The 14,944-nt window shown below is 58.4% G+C and overlaps 6 protein-coding genes across 6 annotated transcripts; 3 read left to right on the top strand and 3 right to left on the bottom strand.

The window, feature by feature from the left end:
• Window positions 1–300: 300 nt before the first annotated feature.
• SPSK_04401 (uncharacterized protein) lies at window positions 301–1,406 on the bottom strand (the record flags this gene model as incomplete). The annotated part of the gene is made up of 2 exons (XM_016731208.1): window positions 301–980; window positions 1,055–1,406. 2 exons carry the CDS (start codon window positions 1,404–1,406, stop codon window positions 301–303), a joined length of 1,032 nt encoding a protein of 343 aa, XP_016586005.1.
• A 377-nt stretch (window positions 1,407–1,783) lies between these two features.
• SPSK_04260 (uncharacterized protein) lies at window positions 1,784–3,257 on the bottom strand (the record flags this gene model as incomplete). The annotated part of the gene is made up of 2 exons (XM_016731071.1): window positions 1,784–3,007; window positions 3,087–3,257. The coding sequence occupies 2 exons, from the start codon at window positions 3,255–3,257 to the stop codon at window positions 1,784–1,786; spliced, it is 1,395 nt and encodes a 464-aa protein (XP_016586004.1).
• Window positions 3,258–3,619: 362 nt separating this feature from the next.
• On the bottom strand, window positions 3,620–5,275 carry SPSK_04199 (GMC oxidoreductase; the record flags this gene model as incomplete). Its single annotated transcript, XM_016731010.1, has 1 exon — window positions 3,620–5,275. The coding sequence occupies one exon, from the start codon at window positions 5,273–5,275 to the stop codon at window positions 3,620–3,622; it is 1,656 nt and encodes a 551-aa protein (XP_016586003.1).
• A 1,519-nt stretch (window positions 5,276–6,794) lies between these two features.
• Window positions 6,795–8,315, top strand: SPSK_04247 (betaine-aldehyde dehydrogenase; the record flags this gene model as incomplete). The annotated part of the gene is made up of 1 exon (XM_016731058.1): window positions 6,795–8,315. The coding sequence occupies one exon, from the start codon at window positions 6,795–6,797 to the stop codon at window positions 8,313–8,315; it is 1,521 nt and encodes a 506-aa protein (XP_016586002.1).
• An 831-nt stretch (window positions 8,316–9,146) lies between these two features.
• SPSK_04528 (short-chain dehydrogenase) lies at window positions 9,147–9,899 on the top strand (the record flags this gene model as incomplete). The annotated part of the gene is made up of 1 exon (XM_016731332.1): window positions 9,147–9,899. One exon carries the CDS (start codon window positions 9,147–9,149, stop codon window positions 9,897–9,899), a length of 753 nt encoding a protein of 250 aa, XP_016586001.1.
• A 724-nt stretch (window positions 9,900–10,623) lies between these two features.
• SPSK_04105 (uncharacterized protein) lies at window positions 10,624–12,525 on the top strand (the record flags this gene model as incomplete). Its single annotated transcript, XM_016730916.1, has 1 exon — window positions 10,624–12,525. One exon carries the CDS (start codon window positions 10,624–10,626, stop codon window positions 12,523–12,525), a length of 1,902 nt encoding a protein of 633 aa, XP_016586000.1.
• Between the last annotated feature and the right edge of the window lie 2,419 nt (window positions 12,526–14,944).

Genomic DNA, 14,944 nt, shown 5'->3' with positions numbered 1-14,944 from the left:
GTGCTTTCACTGAGAGACGCAAGCCGATGCAAGACTGGGAAGGGTCGCATTGTCCTACCAGCAATCTAGAACAATAGAACAAAGGCATGGCGCCGAGCGATAACATGGATAAGATCAAGTTCGTGGCACGAAGGCTTGGTGTCTGTACACAGAAGAAGGACGTGGAAAATATGAAAATGAGAAACTGTGCACTACGACAGTATGAAAACACGAGAACGCAAGTCCCAAACTCGAATGCAATAAAAGACAATGGGTACATCCCTTTCTTGCCCAAGGCAAAAAGACCATGGGCTCCCCGCCTCACGCAAGCCATTCGCTGCCCGTGATTTTCTTGGACTCGGCCAGGACAATGTCCCACAACTTGGTCGCCGTGCCGTCGTTCCGGTGCCCAGCCAGGACCTCTTCCACACGAGGCGGCGAAGGTTCCCCCTTGGTGTTGATCGTGTACACGCCGCTGCCCGTTTTGCCGATGCTGCCCCGAGCTGTGCCAAGGCCGTTTTGCAGGGGGACGCCGTCGCTGGCCACACCACCCGCGGAGGAGGCAAAGCGGGCGCTCGTCGCGTAGAAGAGATGCATTTCGGCACACTCGTCAATGGGTGTCCGAATCAGCGGGCCCAGCAAGCTGGTCACGCCAATGAGCACCTTCATGCCAACGCCCTCGGCGTCGCGCGTGATGCCGCTTTGCACGACGCCCGGCACGTCATGCACAAATCCGACAGGGGCGGCGCCCGCGACCGTCTCCTGGACCTTTTCTAGCAGAAGCGTCTGCACGGCGGCAAGCTGGTCGCGGCGCCGGAACAGCGAAAAGCCGACGCCGCCGAGGTTGTCGAGGTCGATGGGCCCCTCGCACGTCGCCGCCATAGCGCAGACCACGCGCTTCAGGGTCGTGGCGCGCTGGAGGAGGGGCAGCAGGTTGAGAAGGAAGCGGTTGCGAGAGTGTATGCCGAGCGCAGCGGCGAGCGAGAGACCTTCCGAGGTGACTGAGAACAGAATGTTAGAATGCAGCCGAGGGGACACACACAAGGCAAATCAATACAAAGCGAAAGGAACGCACCTGCTTGAAACGCCATCGATCCTTGGGTTTGGAACAGAATGTTGATCGCCGTCTCTTTCGTGCGAATTTGCCTGCAAACGTCGTCAACGGTCTTCAGCAGGCTGATGTCGGCCTGGATGAACTCAAACGAGTTGCTGGGCCCCAGGGCACAGCACTCGGCCACGATGCGAGTGGCGTTGGGCTTCGAACGGCCGATGATGTAGGCCCGCGAGTTGCGGGTGTACTTGGCAAACGCCTTGACCGTGTACTCGCCAACACCACTTGTGCCTCCGACAAACACAGCCACCAGCCCCTTGGGAAACGTCGCAGCAATGCGCTGGTTGGAGGCAACAGCCTCACGAAGGGCAACCATTGTGTCGAAGTCGCTAAGGTAGTCCGGTGAGGTGGTGTGAGCTGTATATCCTTATTGAGACTTGACTTATGTCATTCACAGTGTCATGTCTTGTCAAATGTTGGAAACGGACGACAGCTTTATATACAAGCATTGGGGCGACGTGCCAAAGGGCAGTCATCCGTTTCTTCGGTAATTCGTATGCTCCGTCTTTATTGTCGCTTTGTTGCTCTTCTCCGTGTAAGAGGAAAAGACGCTAGTCCTAAAATAGCGATACGAACTTCTTTCAACGAAGGGATGCAGCTAAAACGACTCCTGATGGCCCCAGCTCCAGGGAGACATTGTGTTTGTGGCGGCGGAGATAAAAGTAAACTCCTCAACGGTATGCACGCACACACTCACGTGGTCTCCAACCAGTCGTGTAGCGCCTGTTCCATAATGACAGCACGCCCGTGGGCCCACCAACATGTTGGCTCTGGGAGGATCAGGCGCGCGGTGCGGTAGAAATGGTAGAGCACAAAAAGTGCATCCGGATCGTTCTTGCGCAGCAGAGACACGAATGTGCCACGGCACAGGATGGGGAAGGAGAAGACACATCGTGCAAGGTCGGCCTGTAGAGGGGCAGATGGCGGTTCAGGGGTTGTAGCATCTGGTTGGCAGGATGGGTTCTCTGGAAGAAACGACATGAGAAGACACAGACCGTCAAGCACGTGTGCGTAGCCTCCGTCTTCGGCCGAGACTGCGGTGTTGGTGGTGCCGGGGTCGTTTCTTGGTGTCCACAGGGACGCTGCAGATGCGTTTTTCCGTCGCAGGAGCAGAGGGGGTGTCTCGTCGAAGCGCTCCTTCATCGACCCAAGGCGCTTTTCTGGCACACGCGGAGCGAAGAATGCACGGTACGCGTCCGCCGTGTCGTGACTGATACGGGCATGCTCGTGCAAGGCAGTGGCCGGATTGCGCCGGATGTACGGCATGAACACAGAGTCGGGTTGGTGACGCAGCGCTTCGGGCACGTTCTGCAGAAACACTTGTTTGAGGCTGGCGCTGAAGGCGAACAGCCGGTCCCGTTCCATGTCCAAACCGGCTCGGCGGCCGTGGTTCGACGGCGCAACGTCCGTGCTCGACCACAGTTCGAACTGGAGCAAGGTCGACGTCGCAATGAAGGCGTCGAGATGGGTTGCGGTGAAAAAGTCCTTTGTCTGCAGCTCCTGGCGAAGCCCGGCAAGGGCGCGGCAGAGGTGGCTGGCAGCGGCTGCGGCGTAGGCGGCCGCTTCGGGGGCAGCAGTTGGACCAGAGAGCGACGCCAGATGCCGCGCCGACACACAGAGAACGGCGTTTGCGAGAAACTCGAAGCGCACGCTGAGCTGCAGGGCGGCGGCCCAGGCAGATGCGTCAAAGACAAGGGTCGCGGCCGTGTGTGCCTGGAAGTGGTGGAACAGCTTGAGATGCAGCAAATTGACGACCGAGTCCGATGCCCGTGCCGACGCAGTAGACGGCGCCATGGTCGCCATGCTTTTGGGGACGGCTTGCTGCCGCCTCTTTTCAAACACCGGCTTCGCCTTCTCCGGCCGCTCGCACCGTTCGCCACGGCGCCGGCAGCTCGCACACGGCACCTCCTCGTTGCACTGGAAGGTCTCGTTAGCCACCGCCTTTGACGGTTCGCCAGCATAGGGTACATGATTGAGGGGAATGGCTTGCTTTCACTCGTCGCCGTTTGCAATTGTCGCAGCCCAACGTCGACTTGCGGTGGCCCTGTCGTTGGCGGGCGGGGTCCATTGGCAGGCCCTTGGGCAGCTCAGCCAAGACGGCCGTGGCATTGCGCGGACCGGCCGTGAAGACAAAGGTGCTCGTCAGGTCTTCAAAATCGGGTGCCATTGTTCATGCAGTCATGGCTATAGGATATAGGAATGCGTTTTGGTGATGTCGAGAGTTGACGTGAAAATTATGGTTTGGGGGTTTAGTGGGCTGGGGCAGTAGCGTTGAGCTCTCCCAAAAAGGAAGTCGCGATCCAGATCATCACGTGTGGGTTCAACAACGTGATGACCAAATTTTACATACGCTTTCCATCCATCCCTATTTATGGCAATATGTCACAATCTATGTATTACTTTTGAATGGCTATCATAACGTATGTTCACTTGCAAGCTTTCAAAAGCGGTTCATTGCTTGCGGTCATAGCTTGCGCGTCCGCTGGACGCCCTTCCAACAGGGTATATATACAAAAAGCATCCGCGCATCTACAGCCGCGCATCGGCCCGGCCGTTGGCCTCCTCGATCATCATCTCCGCGCACCGCTCTGCCACGCCGAGCACCGTCAGCATCGGATTGATGGAGGGGATCGTCGGGAAGACGCCGGCGTCGGCAATGCGCACGCGCCGCATGCCCCGCACGCGCAGGCGCTCGTCGACCACGGCCAGCGCGTCGTCGCCCATGCGGGTGGTGCCCACGGGGTGGTAGACGGTGTGGGCGGCGCGGCGGGCGTACTCGCTAATGTCCTCGTCGGTCTGGACCTGGGGGCCGGGCGCGACCTCGCGCAGGATCCAGTCCTTGAAGGGCGCCTGCTCGGCAATCTTGCGCGCGGCGCGGATGCCGTGCACGAACGTGGCGGCGTCGTAGCCCTCCGGGTCGGTGAAGTAGCCAAAGTCGAGCGCGGGCTTGACGTTGGGGTCGGCGCTCGTGAGGTAGAGGGTGCCGCGCGAGCGGGGCCGCGGGATGTTGGGCGTCATGCAGAAGGCGTAGCCGTCCTTGGGCACGTCGTAGCCCAGGCGCTCGGTGTTGAGCGTAAAGGGGATCTGGTAGCAGTGCATCATGACGTCGGCGATGTCGCCGTCGGGCAGGCCGGCCGGGTTGGCCGCGCTCGCGCGGCCCTGGTCGGCGTTGGGCGGCTCGCGGCGCAAGAAGATGCCGGCGTCCGAGTCCATGGTGGTCTGGTTGGCGGGGACGGGCTTGTTGAGCTCAAAGATGATGATGGTCTCGGGGTGGTCGCCGAGGTTCTTGCCGACGCCCTGGATGTCGCGGACGACCCGGATGCCGAGGGGCGCGAGCTGCTCGCGCGGGCCGAGGCCCGACAGAAGCATCAGGCGCGGCGTGTCGACCGCGCCGGCGCACAAGACGGTCTCGACCCGCGCGCGCAGCGTCCGCAGCGAGCCGTCTTTGAGCCGGACGTCCACGCCGAGCACCTCGTCGCCGCCCGCGACGTTGATCTTGGAGACCCAGGCCTCGGTCAGGATGGTCAGGTTGGGCCGCGGCTCCTCGCGGCGCAGGATGGGGTGGATGTAGGCGACGGAGGCGCTCGAGCGGTGGCCGGTGTCGGGGTTGTAGCTGACCGAGAAGAAGCCCACGCCCTGGCGCAGGGCACCGCTGCTCTTGATCTCGCGGTTGAAGTCGTGGATGACGGGGATATCGAGGGCGGCGCTGCAGGAGGCGACCCAGTCCTTGCACAGCTGGTTCTGGTGGTTGGCGTGGACGACCTGGACGGTGTTGCGCAGCTTGTCGAGGGCGCGCATGAAGACGGGGAAGGTCCAGCCCTTGGCGCCCATGGACTGCCAGATCTGGAGATCGAACGCAAAGGGGCGGAAGGAGATGAGGGTGTTGTGCGAGGAGCAGCCGCCGAGGACCTTGGCGCGCGAGTGGCGGATGTGCGAGTTGCCCATGGGCTGCTCCGTGGTGCCGTAGTCGTAGTCCAGCTCGCCGCCGAGCAGGGCCAGCCACTGGCGCAGGTCGAGGACGCGGTTGTCCATGAAGTCGCTGGGGCCGGCCTCAATGAGCAGGATCTTCTTCTGGGGCAGAGCCGCGGCGAGGCGCGAGGCAATGACGCAGCCCGCAGTGCCGCCACCGACGAGAACATAGTCAAAGTCGTCGACCTGCGACGGAGCAACGTAGGTGGTCGTCATGATGGGTGGTGGGTGGGTGAGGGAGGCAGACGCTCTTGGCTGTCGTGCTATCGAAGGGAAGGGGGGTAGAGCAGGTAGACGAGTCGAGGACGAAGAGGGGTCCGATCACGTCAGTTCAGGGTCCAGGCGGCACGGGAAGCGGCACGGGAAGCAGCACGGGAAGAAGATGGGAATGACCTCAATGTGAAGCTTGTCTACGACAGACAAACCGGTCAAACGAAGAACAGACAGAAGAAGAATGGCAAGACAAAAGAAAAGAAGAACAAGAAGCGAAGCAAACGCTGTGAAACGACAGCAAAACTCGGAACTTTAAAAGGTACCAGTCGAGTGGAAAAACAAAGACTAAAAACAAAGTCTAAAAATGAAAAAAAAAAAAACAATGACAGGTACAACGGTCCCCTGCTCGCTGATCTCTTTGAACTCAAACTCGCGCACACTAACACTTACACAAACCACACGCATTCCCAATGGAGAACTTAAAAATCTCGGTCAACATTGGTCGAAGACACGCGACAGGTGACAGCAGGTACATTGACGCTAATATTACACCGAGCCATCCTGGCTGCAGCGTCTCCTCTCCTTTCCCTCCGCTTCGTATCGGCAATGATGTCCCCGCAAGTAAGAGACCGTTGGTTTGTTGGTTTGTGGGTTTGTCGTTTCTTGGTTTGGCCCGTTCTTTTGCATCCTTTCTTGGCTCACCGTTCAAGCTTTTCTGGCACCACCACTTGACCTCCTCTGGTCGCCGACTGGACAGCATCTGCAACTGTGCTGCAGACCGGGAATATGCTAGCTATCTCATGTCGGCTCTTGTCTCTTCCAGCACGTCGTCGTCGCACGGTGTTTGCCGTTTGGGCGTGTCTTGTAAGGGTGTCGAGGCAGTTGTACCAGGTGGGGTCGCCGCCATCCTTTGTAAGTGGAGAGCCTTGCAAAAGGGTCTTTGGTCCAAATAGCGGCCCCGCCGCCGCCCCATAGTACGTTTTAGCCCCATTTCTGCAGCACAACAATGCTACGAAACACCCTGTAACTCCGTACTGCAGACTTTTTTTGCTCTCTAGCGCGCTGTGACGTCACTGCACCCGCTCTTTCAACCGCCTGCCCCTCACTGTTTGCGTATTCGTACTGTGATGTTCTCTCTGCCTCCTCTGCCTCGCGTATGTAATTACCCTCGTATCTCCTCTACGAATTACTGCGGAGGAATACGACACCAAATTTTCGTATTGAAACAGCGCCACTCGCGGTTGGTGACAATCTTTCTTCCCGCCACGGGAATTTGCTGCGGTCTCCGAATACGGATCCTATCTTTTCTTTGGCAGTTGCCCATCATTTCTGATTGCCTTTTTGGGACAGTTTCCTTGCTGATCTCGACTTGAACGCCGTCTTTATTTTTTTACTTTTTTTATTTTATTATTTTTATTTTCCTTGGACGTTGTCGACGATCCGCATGAGACTACCTTCGACTGCCTCCTCGACCGTCTCGACCGTCTCCTCGACCGCTCCCATCACGCACAGAAAACTCACAATGTCCCAGCCTCAAGAACCTGACCGACACACCTTCTACGACGGCAAGCCCCAGCCGTCTTCGTCCACCTCCTCCTTCGCCTCCATCTACCCCGGCACGAACAAGCCCATCGCCTGCATCCACACGTCGTCTCCCGCGGCCATCGATGCTGCTGTCGCCAGCGCCCAGGCTGCTTTCCCCGGCTGGTCAGCCACCCCCCCGATCGAACGCTCCCGCATCCTTCTCCGCGCCGTCGCCCTTTTGCGCAGCCGCAACGATGCCCTCGCCCGCGTCGAGACCCTGGACTCGGGCAAGCCCTACAGCGAGACGTCCACGGTCGACGTCGTCACGGGCGCCGACGTGCTCGAGTACTACGCGGGCCTGATTGCGTCCGGCGGCCTCAACGGCGAGCACTTTGCGCTGCGGCCGGGGGCCGGCGGTGCCGTTGTGCAAACCTCCAAAGAGCCGCTGGGCGTGTGTGCGGCCATTGGCGCGTGGAACTACCCGCTGCAGATTGCCCTCTGGAAGTCGGCGCCGTGCCTGGCCGCCGGCAACACGCTCGTCTACAAGCCGAGCGAGTTCACGCCACTGCACGCGCAGTCGCTCGCCGGCATCTACAAGGAGGCCGGCGTGCCGGACGGCGTGTTCAACGTCGTCTACGGCGCCGGCGAGGTGGGCGCGGCCCTGGCCGCCCACCCGGCCATTGCCAAGGTTAGCTTCACGGGGCAGGTGAGCACGGGCCGGCGTGTGGCGGGCGCGGCGGCCGGCCACCTCAAGTACGTCACGATGGAGCTGGGCGGCAAGAGCCCGCTGGTCGTGCTGCCGGACGCCGACATGGACCAGGCCGCCGACGGCGCCATGATGGCCAACTTTTACAGCTCGGGCCAGGTGTGCACCAACGGCACGCGCGTGTTCGTGCCGGCGGCGCGCAAGGCCGAATTCGAGGCGGCCCTGCTGCAGCGGATGCAGCACGTGCGCGCGGGCGACCTGTTCGACATGGCCACCAACTTTGGCCCGCTCAGCAGCCAGACGCACCGCGACAAGGTCCTGGCGTACGTCCGCCACGGCATCGAGACGGACAAGGCCACGCTGCTGCACGGCGGCCTGGGCCGCCCGGACACGATCCCCCGGGTCCCCCGCGACCTGCAGGACGGGTTCTGGGTTCAGCCGACCGTCTTCACCGACTGCACCGACGACATGAAGATTGTGCGGGAGGAGATTTTTGGCCCCGTGCTGTGCATCCTGCCCTACGACACCGTCGACGAGGCCGTGCAGCGGGCCAACGCCACCGAGCTGGGCCTGGCCGCCGGCGTCTTTGGCCGCGACCTCAACCAGTGCCAGCAGGTCGTGGGCGCCCTGCAAGCCGGCATCACCTGGGTCAACACGTGGGGCGAGTCGCCGGCCGAGATGGCCGTGGGTGGCTGGAAGCAGAGCGGTCTGGGTGTCGAGAACGGCCGCCGCGGCCTGGAGGCCTGGCTGCGCAACAAGAGCACCCTCATTGAGATGAGTGGCAGTGTGGCGACGGTGTTCTCAAAGTTGTGAGCGGCAGTGATATCCCGGTTGTGAAGGGAGAGTAAAAGTGATTTAGTTCAGACATAGCCCGCAATGATACACCTTTTGAGCGCAATGCAGCACGGACTTGACGCAATGTATACATATGGAGATCGAACACGGAGATCGACCTCGGCCCCGTTACCACCGAAACTGTCGGTACTGCTGGTACTGCTGGTATCTCCAGCTCGCCACGACAGCCACGGGCTTTTTTGTACGTGTGTTTTGGGCTTGGTGAAGGGCGATGGAATTGTGTGTGATTCATCCCCAACCAACAGGAGCTATCTTGGTAGTGGTGGCGTGCAGATCTGCGTCGCCGAGTGCGTCTTGGGCTGCTCAAACCCGGATTAGGCGTAACTCTGTTGCTCTAATTCCGACCACCAAACGCGCCAATCCGTCCAGCTCCGACAAACCTCTCTGCGCAGGTCTCGGCCGGTACAGTAGATCTTAGCTTTCTGGTAATGTGCCGCACCTTTCTTTCGGGCGGATGTACTGTAGCTCGACTCAATTGGGCGAAAAAGATGCGATACGTGCGCTTAGAAGCGCAAAGTGCCAGGCTACATGATGTCTATTACGCAATGTCTTGTACTCTCGCAGTATAAAAGCGCCTTTGTCCATTCGCACCCGTCAATCGTCAAACGAGAGAGACTCTTTGCATTTCCACCATCTCTTCCATCTCCATCGCAACATTGAACATCCACCATCAGCAACTGCTGTTTGATTAAGCTCATCCAAGACGTCCGTCGCGATCATCGAACCCCACAAACAATCCCACCCGAATCTCACCACCTCACCACACACCATAACCGACCCGCATTCACCATGTCTTTGAAGGGAAAGGTTGCCTTCATCACCGGTGGCGGCAAGAACCTGGGTGCCGGCATCGCCCGTGAGCTCGCGCCTCTCGGTGCCAGCCTTGCGCTCCACTACAACTCGCCCGGCTCCCAGGCGGAATCCGAAAAGACCCAGAAAGATCTCGCAGCCGCCTTCCCCGACATCAAGGTCAAGCTCTATCAGGCCGACCTGACCACGGCCTCGGCCGTCACGGACATTTTTGCAGCCGTCCTCAAGGACTTTGGCCGCATCGACATCGTCGTCAACACCGTCGGCAAGGTCCTCAAGAAGCCCATTGTCGACATCTCCGAGAAGGAATACGACGACATGTTTGCCGCCAACAGCAAGGCCGCCTTCTTTATCCTGAAGGAGTCCGCCAAGCACGTGTCCGACGGCGGCAAGATTGTCACCATTGTCACGTCGCTGCTCGCCGCCTTCACCGGCCTCTACACGTCCTACGCCGGCTCCAAGGCCCCCGTCGAGCACTTCACCCGCGGCGTCGCCAAGGAGCTGCAGCCGCGCGGCATCAGTGTCGTCGCAGTTGGTCCGGGCCCGATTGATACCCCGTTTTTTTATCCCCAAGAATCGCCTGAGGCTGTCGATTTTCACAAGAGCCAGGCTATGGGCGGCCGCCTGACCGATGTAAAGGACATCGCGCCCATTATCCGCTTCCTTGTCACAGAGGGCGGCTGGATCACCGGCCAGACCATCTTCCCCAACGGCGGCTACACAACACGCTAAGGCGTATTGTTTTGATGGACTTGGACTACATGAAGGTTGTGGGTTTCGTGTATGGAATAAGAAATAGGGTTTTAATAAATACCGGAAATGATTTTATATTGTTCAGACTATACCAATGATTTGAGAAATGATTGTGGTGTGTCAAATGTTCGTTTTTATTGTTTTTATCGACAGTAGTTTTTTAAGAAAAAAATAAAAGAATAAAAAATAAAAAATAAAAATAAAGATAGAATATCGATAAACTTAAAGTGGGACAACCATTCCGTATTTCCCACTACAAAGACAGCCGAACAACATCGCCACCCGGTTGAAGCGCTATTCAGCAGGCTGGCTTTGTTTACACAACTTCATTATCACCCTCTTTTCTATCTGCTTTCCACCTCAAACACCCTTGACATCAGTTATCTGTTGTTGATAAGATCCGTGTTTCCAGCTGCATTACCACAAATGTTGCACGTGACATCATGGCGGCGCCAAATCAGACGCCTCCTTTGCTAGCCAGGCCTAATCGACCGGGGTGACATGACCGTGCTTTCTGCCTTGCATTTGCTTCCCTGGGAAATACGTCGCTTTGTTGGGATTGTCGCCCGGTTTGATGGAATTAGATAGACGCTTTTCATTTCTCGCATCTTGTATCAGATTGCATTTTCTCACACACACACACACTCTCTCTCCTTCCTCTCGACTTGCCACTCTCGTCCTTGGCGACCCTCTACCCAGTGCCATGGATAAGCTCAGCTTCGAGCTCCTGGAGCAGATCATCGGGTACCTCAGCGCCGGCGATGCACTGAGCTTGGCCAAGATGTCCCGCCGCATTCGGACGGCCTGCCACTCGCGGCTCGACCCAGAGCGGTACTTGCAGCCCACCTTCAAATATGCGCGGTATCTGCTGGCCGCCATGACCGACTTCGGCTGTGTTCTGTCTGGGTCACGCGCGCTGGAGTATTTTGTGCCCGGGTCCATCGAGCATCCGAGACAGTCCCTCGGCGGCCCCGTCTCGGACTGGGACTTTTTGGTGCCGTGCCACAAAGGCAGCGTCTTTGGCATGATGGACGCCCTCGCCCGCTGCGGTGTGCGGTGGCAGGACTCCATGGCCGAACTGTTTGGCCTGGTCGGCAAGCCGGCCGGGTCGTCGGCACTCATCCGGGCGCAATCCGTGATGCCTATCTTGCCATCGCACCTGGCCAGCGACGCGCCGGAGGCACTGTCCGTCGAGGCCCTCGCGCTGTACCGGCGACTGCACAGTTTCGTCTACGTGCACACGGATCCGGATGCCCGGTCGTGGGTCAACGTGGAAGTCGTACAGGACCATCCTCCTGCCTCGAGTGAACCGGGGTCAAACTATGCCTTTGAAGAGATCCTGCTACAGGACATGCAGTATCGCGGCTTCCACCCACACACAGGGCGTCCTCTGACCAGCGAGGAGGTCGACGGTGCCGACATTGTCCCTACCGGGCCCGAGGCCTACCACGGCTACGGCTACGCGCCGAACAACACAGTGCACTTGATCAACGGCTTCATCACACCGCCGGGCGGCCTGCGCCAAAAGGTGCAGCTGTTTCAGTGCCACCATGACAAGCACAAGGCGTCGACACCGCTGGAGTACATTGTCGACACGTATTATGCGACGCATGTGCAGTGCTTCATCAGTGGCTGGGCGGCCGGCCACTTCTACTACGATCTGGCTCGGCAAAAGATGTCGCTGGTCTGGCATGTGCCGTTTGGAAAAGCAGAAAAAGAACTCAAAACATGCATCCAGAAATACCGTGCGCGCGGCTACCGTTTCTTCCGGCCCGCCGTCGGTGAACAGGAGATGAACCGCACCTCCTGCACTGAGTACGATGACGATCTTGGCTGTGTGAGGCACGACGACAGCAACCCACTTTTCCGCAAGGCGGTGTATACTCCCGAACAACACATATCCATTGACACAGCGGTCAGGCCGACTGATGTCACGCGCGCATTCGAGAACATACACATCAAGCCAGGCCCGGTCGGTGCCGGCGAGGGGCCTCAGCGGTGGACATCCCCGCGCTGCTCCGATACCATCCTGGTCGAGGGTACCAACCCTGCCCCGCTGACAACCATCAAGACCGGCCGTCTGAGCCACGAGGGTTACGCGACCTTGAAGCGGGATGGTGGCCGTATCAGCAGCGGCAAGCTCGGCAAGACGGGCACGAAACTGGTCCGGTTCCACCGGCTGCAGGCCGGCCTTCACGAGGCGACCCGGACGGACATTGAGGCAGCACGCGCAGCGCCCAAGTTGCAGGTGTTTTACAAAACGCTCGAGTACCTACTGTGCCAGTTCCAATTTGTGACGCTGGGGCGACCCGTCGCGGCCAAGTTGAAGCTTGCCCGCGGCGTCCCGTGGGGCGGCGCCACCGACTCGTTCGGGTCCCCCACAGCAGCGCCCAGCCTGTCCCAGGCGCTGGCGTGTGCCTCCGTCGGTGATGACGGCGACGACCTGGGCGCCCGCGGTGCGCCTCCCGGCACGCCAACCACACGCTTTGACAGCGCACGCAAAGAGTGGAGCAACTATGAGCTGCTTCTCCTGATGACACCCACGGCCTGCAACTGGAACGACTGCGATGCCAGTCTCGGGTTCTCCTTGCCGCCGCAAATATGAGTGGTGACGGTGGCTGTTGTGAGGTGGCTGTCGATTGGTGTTTCGTTGTCTGATTGTTAAGAGATATCCCGTAGATGTGTGCGCGCCGAAGTTACTGGTGTTCGTTGACGGTGAATTGAATGTACAGCGTATTCCGTAAACATCATGATACTCACGATCATTTTGAACGTTTGCAAGAATGTCCGTTGGTGTGATTGGTCTTCCTTTCGCAGTTGTGGTCGCTCCGGTCGTCTCAGTGCCACGACGCACGTGCGCTTAGCTCTTACCACTTTCGGTCGCTCAGCCAACCGATCGTCACCTACACCCACTTCTCCCCTGTTTTAGCGCACGTCCAGTTGCTAAATTGGACTGTACCAAATTAGCTATGTACTGATACTCATTGAACCGCTGTGTACACACATACCAAAAGGTATCGGTACTCTACGATATGACCGCCAGCCGCTTTCAGCCGCTGCGCCAGGCACTTTTCTGATGGCTCCAGGGGCCTTTCGTTCTGCCTCCAGCTTTCTTCCACTGCCAGGAGACGCACGACGTCAGTTCCCTTGCGTGTCGCCGTCGCTCTGGCAGCCACGAGGCTCAGCATTCCTCTGGGCGGCGATCATGCCCAGCCTTTGTATTTCCTCAGGTGGCTTGGGCTTGGTCTTCAAAATGTCATCGAGGGCGTAATTACGACGTAAAAGAGTAAAGCATGCCACTCCTCGGCGTGCGTTCATTGTTCAGTCGTTCTTTCCTGCCATTACCATATTTACGCGTTTTTGTGCCCTCGCAACAGTCGTGTTCCTTCCTCTTGGCCAAGCGCTCCAATCCCCCTCGTCTGAAACCGACAGGAACGATCCTCTCGTTATTTGCTCTCCGAAACGGCGTTGGTCGTAATTTTACGCACATTACGGACAGTACGAGGCGTTCCTTCCCACAGCGAGCTTTTCTGGACACTGTCAGCCTCGGGGCGGCCTTGCGAGGTACGGTCCTGTTCAGCCCATTCCAGCCCTTTCTGCCCCGGTTTCTTTTTTTGGGTCCTTTTCGCCTTTTCGTACTCTGCACAGCCTCCTCACACATCAAGGACCCAGGGACCCCAGCACCACCAAAACACAATCGCACGAACCAAGGTTGCATTTGTCCAGGGTCTGAAGCAGGTCGAGGAGAGCCTCGTCCATCGCCCTAAACGGCCCCCCTTTCCCGGGGCAACACCAGGAAACAAGGGAAATGGATTGACAACCCAAAAGTTCAAGCTTCACGGTTTCTCTCACGATTTTCTTCACGATTTTCCTCACGCCGCACACTCGCAGTCACTCTTTGTCCTTGCGCATCAAACTTTGAAAGCATCCAAGAACCCAGGCTTTCTTCCTTGCAGGAAACACGACCCAGCGCTGGTCCAGGATTGCAACGTCGCCCGAAACACTAGCCATCCGCTAGTAGTGAGAGGCTCAACTAGCGACAATACGAGACGACAAACCCCATCCAGCGCCGCTCGAAAGTTGTAAACACGAGCGCTCCCCAGTCTCTCCCCAGTCTGGACACAGCAAAGGTAAGCTCGTGGTCCTGGTGTTGTCTCATCCGCCCTGCATCCCCAGTCGATTCCATCCACTTTCATCCACTTTCATCCGCTCTCGTTCTCTCTCTCCTCGTCCTTTCGACTGCCTGTCATTTCTCCTCCTGCATTTGTTGGTCTTGTCTTGTCTCGTCTCTCATTATCTGTCGCGAGTGTCTTGCTCGTTCCATCGTTCGCTTCCCCTTTCTCCTGCTTCGACACCCCCCTTTGGGCACTTCTATTTTTGCTCTTCATTTCGTTTTTACTCACGCCACATCAGCCTCGTATTTCGCCCGTTTCCCCCGTTTCCGCCATTGTAGGTGGTAAGAGCTCACTCGTCCTGCCGTTGGCGGGCTCTCTCTCTCTGCCTCAAACAGCCGCATCGATCTTTTTACGAGCGCATTAACCCACGCTGCTCCGTTGCTCGTCCCGGCCATTTTGCCAAGCCTTAACACGACCCTCGTTAAGGTTTGAGAACCTGGCAGTTGTATGCTGTCATTCTTGTCGCCCTGGCAGACGTTTCCGTACGACTCGTGTGCTTCGTACAACAGGACTGCCAGCTCGTCCCATGACAGCGCCAGAAAGGGGAACGCGGATATGACCCTCCTCGCCTGCGACTAGATTTGCTGTCTCTGTACGTCTCGCCCGCCGGCGCTCCATTTGGCGGTGTCGTGCGACCTGTCTCAAGTATTTTTGCTTTTTGCATGCACCGTTCAGCCAGACTTTGATGCTAACAGACTGGACCGTTCAGCCAAACAGCCCGCCTGGCACCCCCCCCCCCCCCCCAACTTAACTCTCCTGCCGCCTCGTACACAGGCAGTGTTGATCGGTTGAGCCGACTGTCTCGCCATTTACCTTGTGGCGTTGTCTCCATTTGGCCGCCGCGTCCAT

Source organism: Sporothrix schenckii (genome assembly GCF_000961545.1).
Source record: "Sporothrix schenckii 1099-18 chromosome Unknown Cont47, whole genome shotgun sequence".
Classification (NCBI taxonomy): domain Eukaryota; kingdom Fungi; phylum Ascomycota; class Sordariomycetes; order Ophiostomatales; family Ophiostomataceae; genus Sporothrix; species Sporothrix schenckii.
Note: the sequence above shows the minus strand (reverse complement) of the source record. Positions and strands in the feature narration are given on the sequence as shown.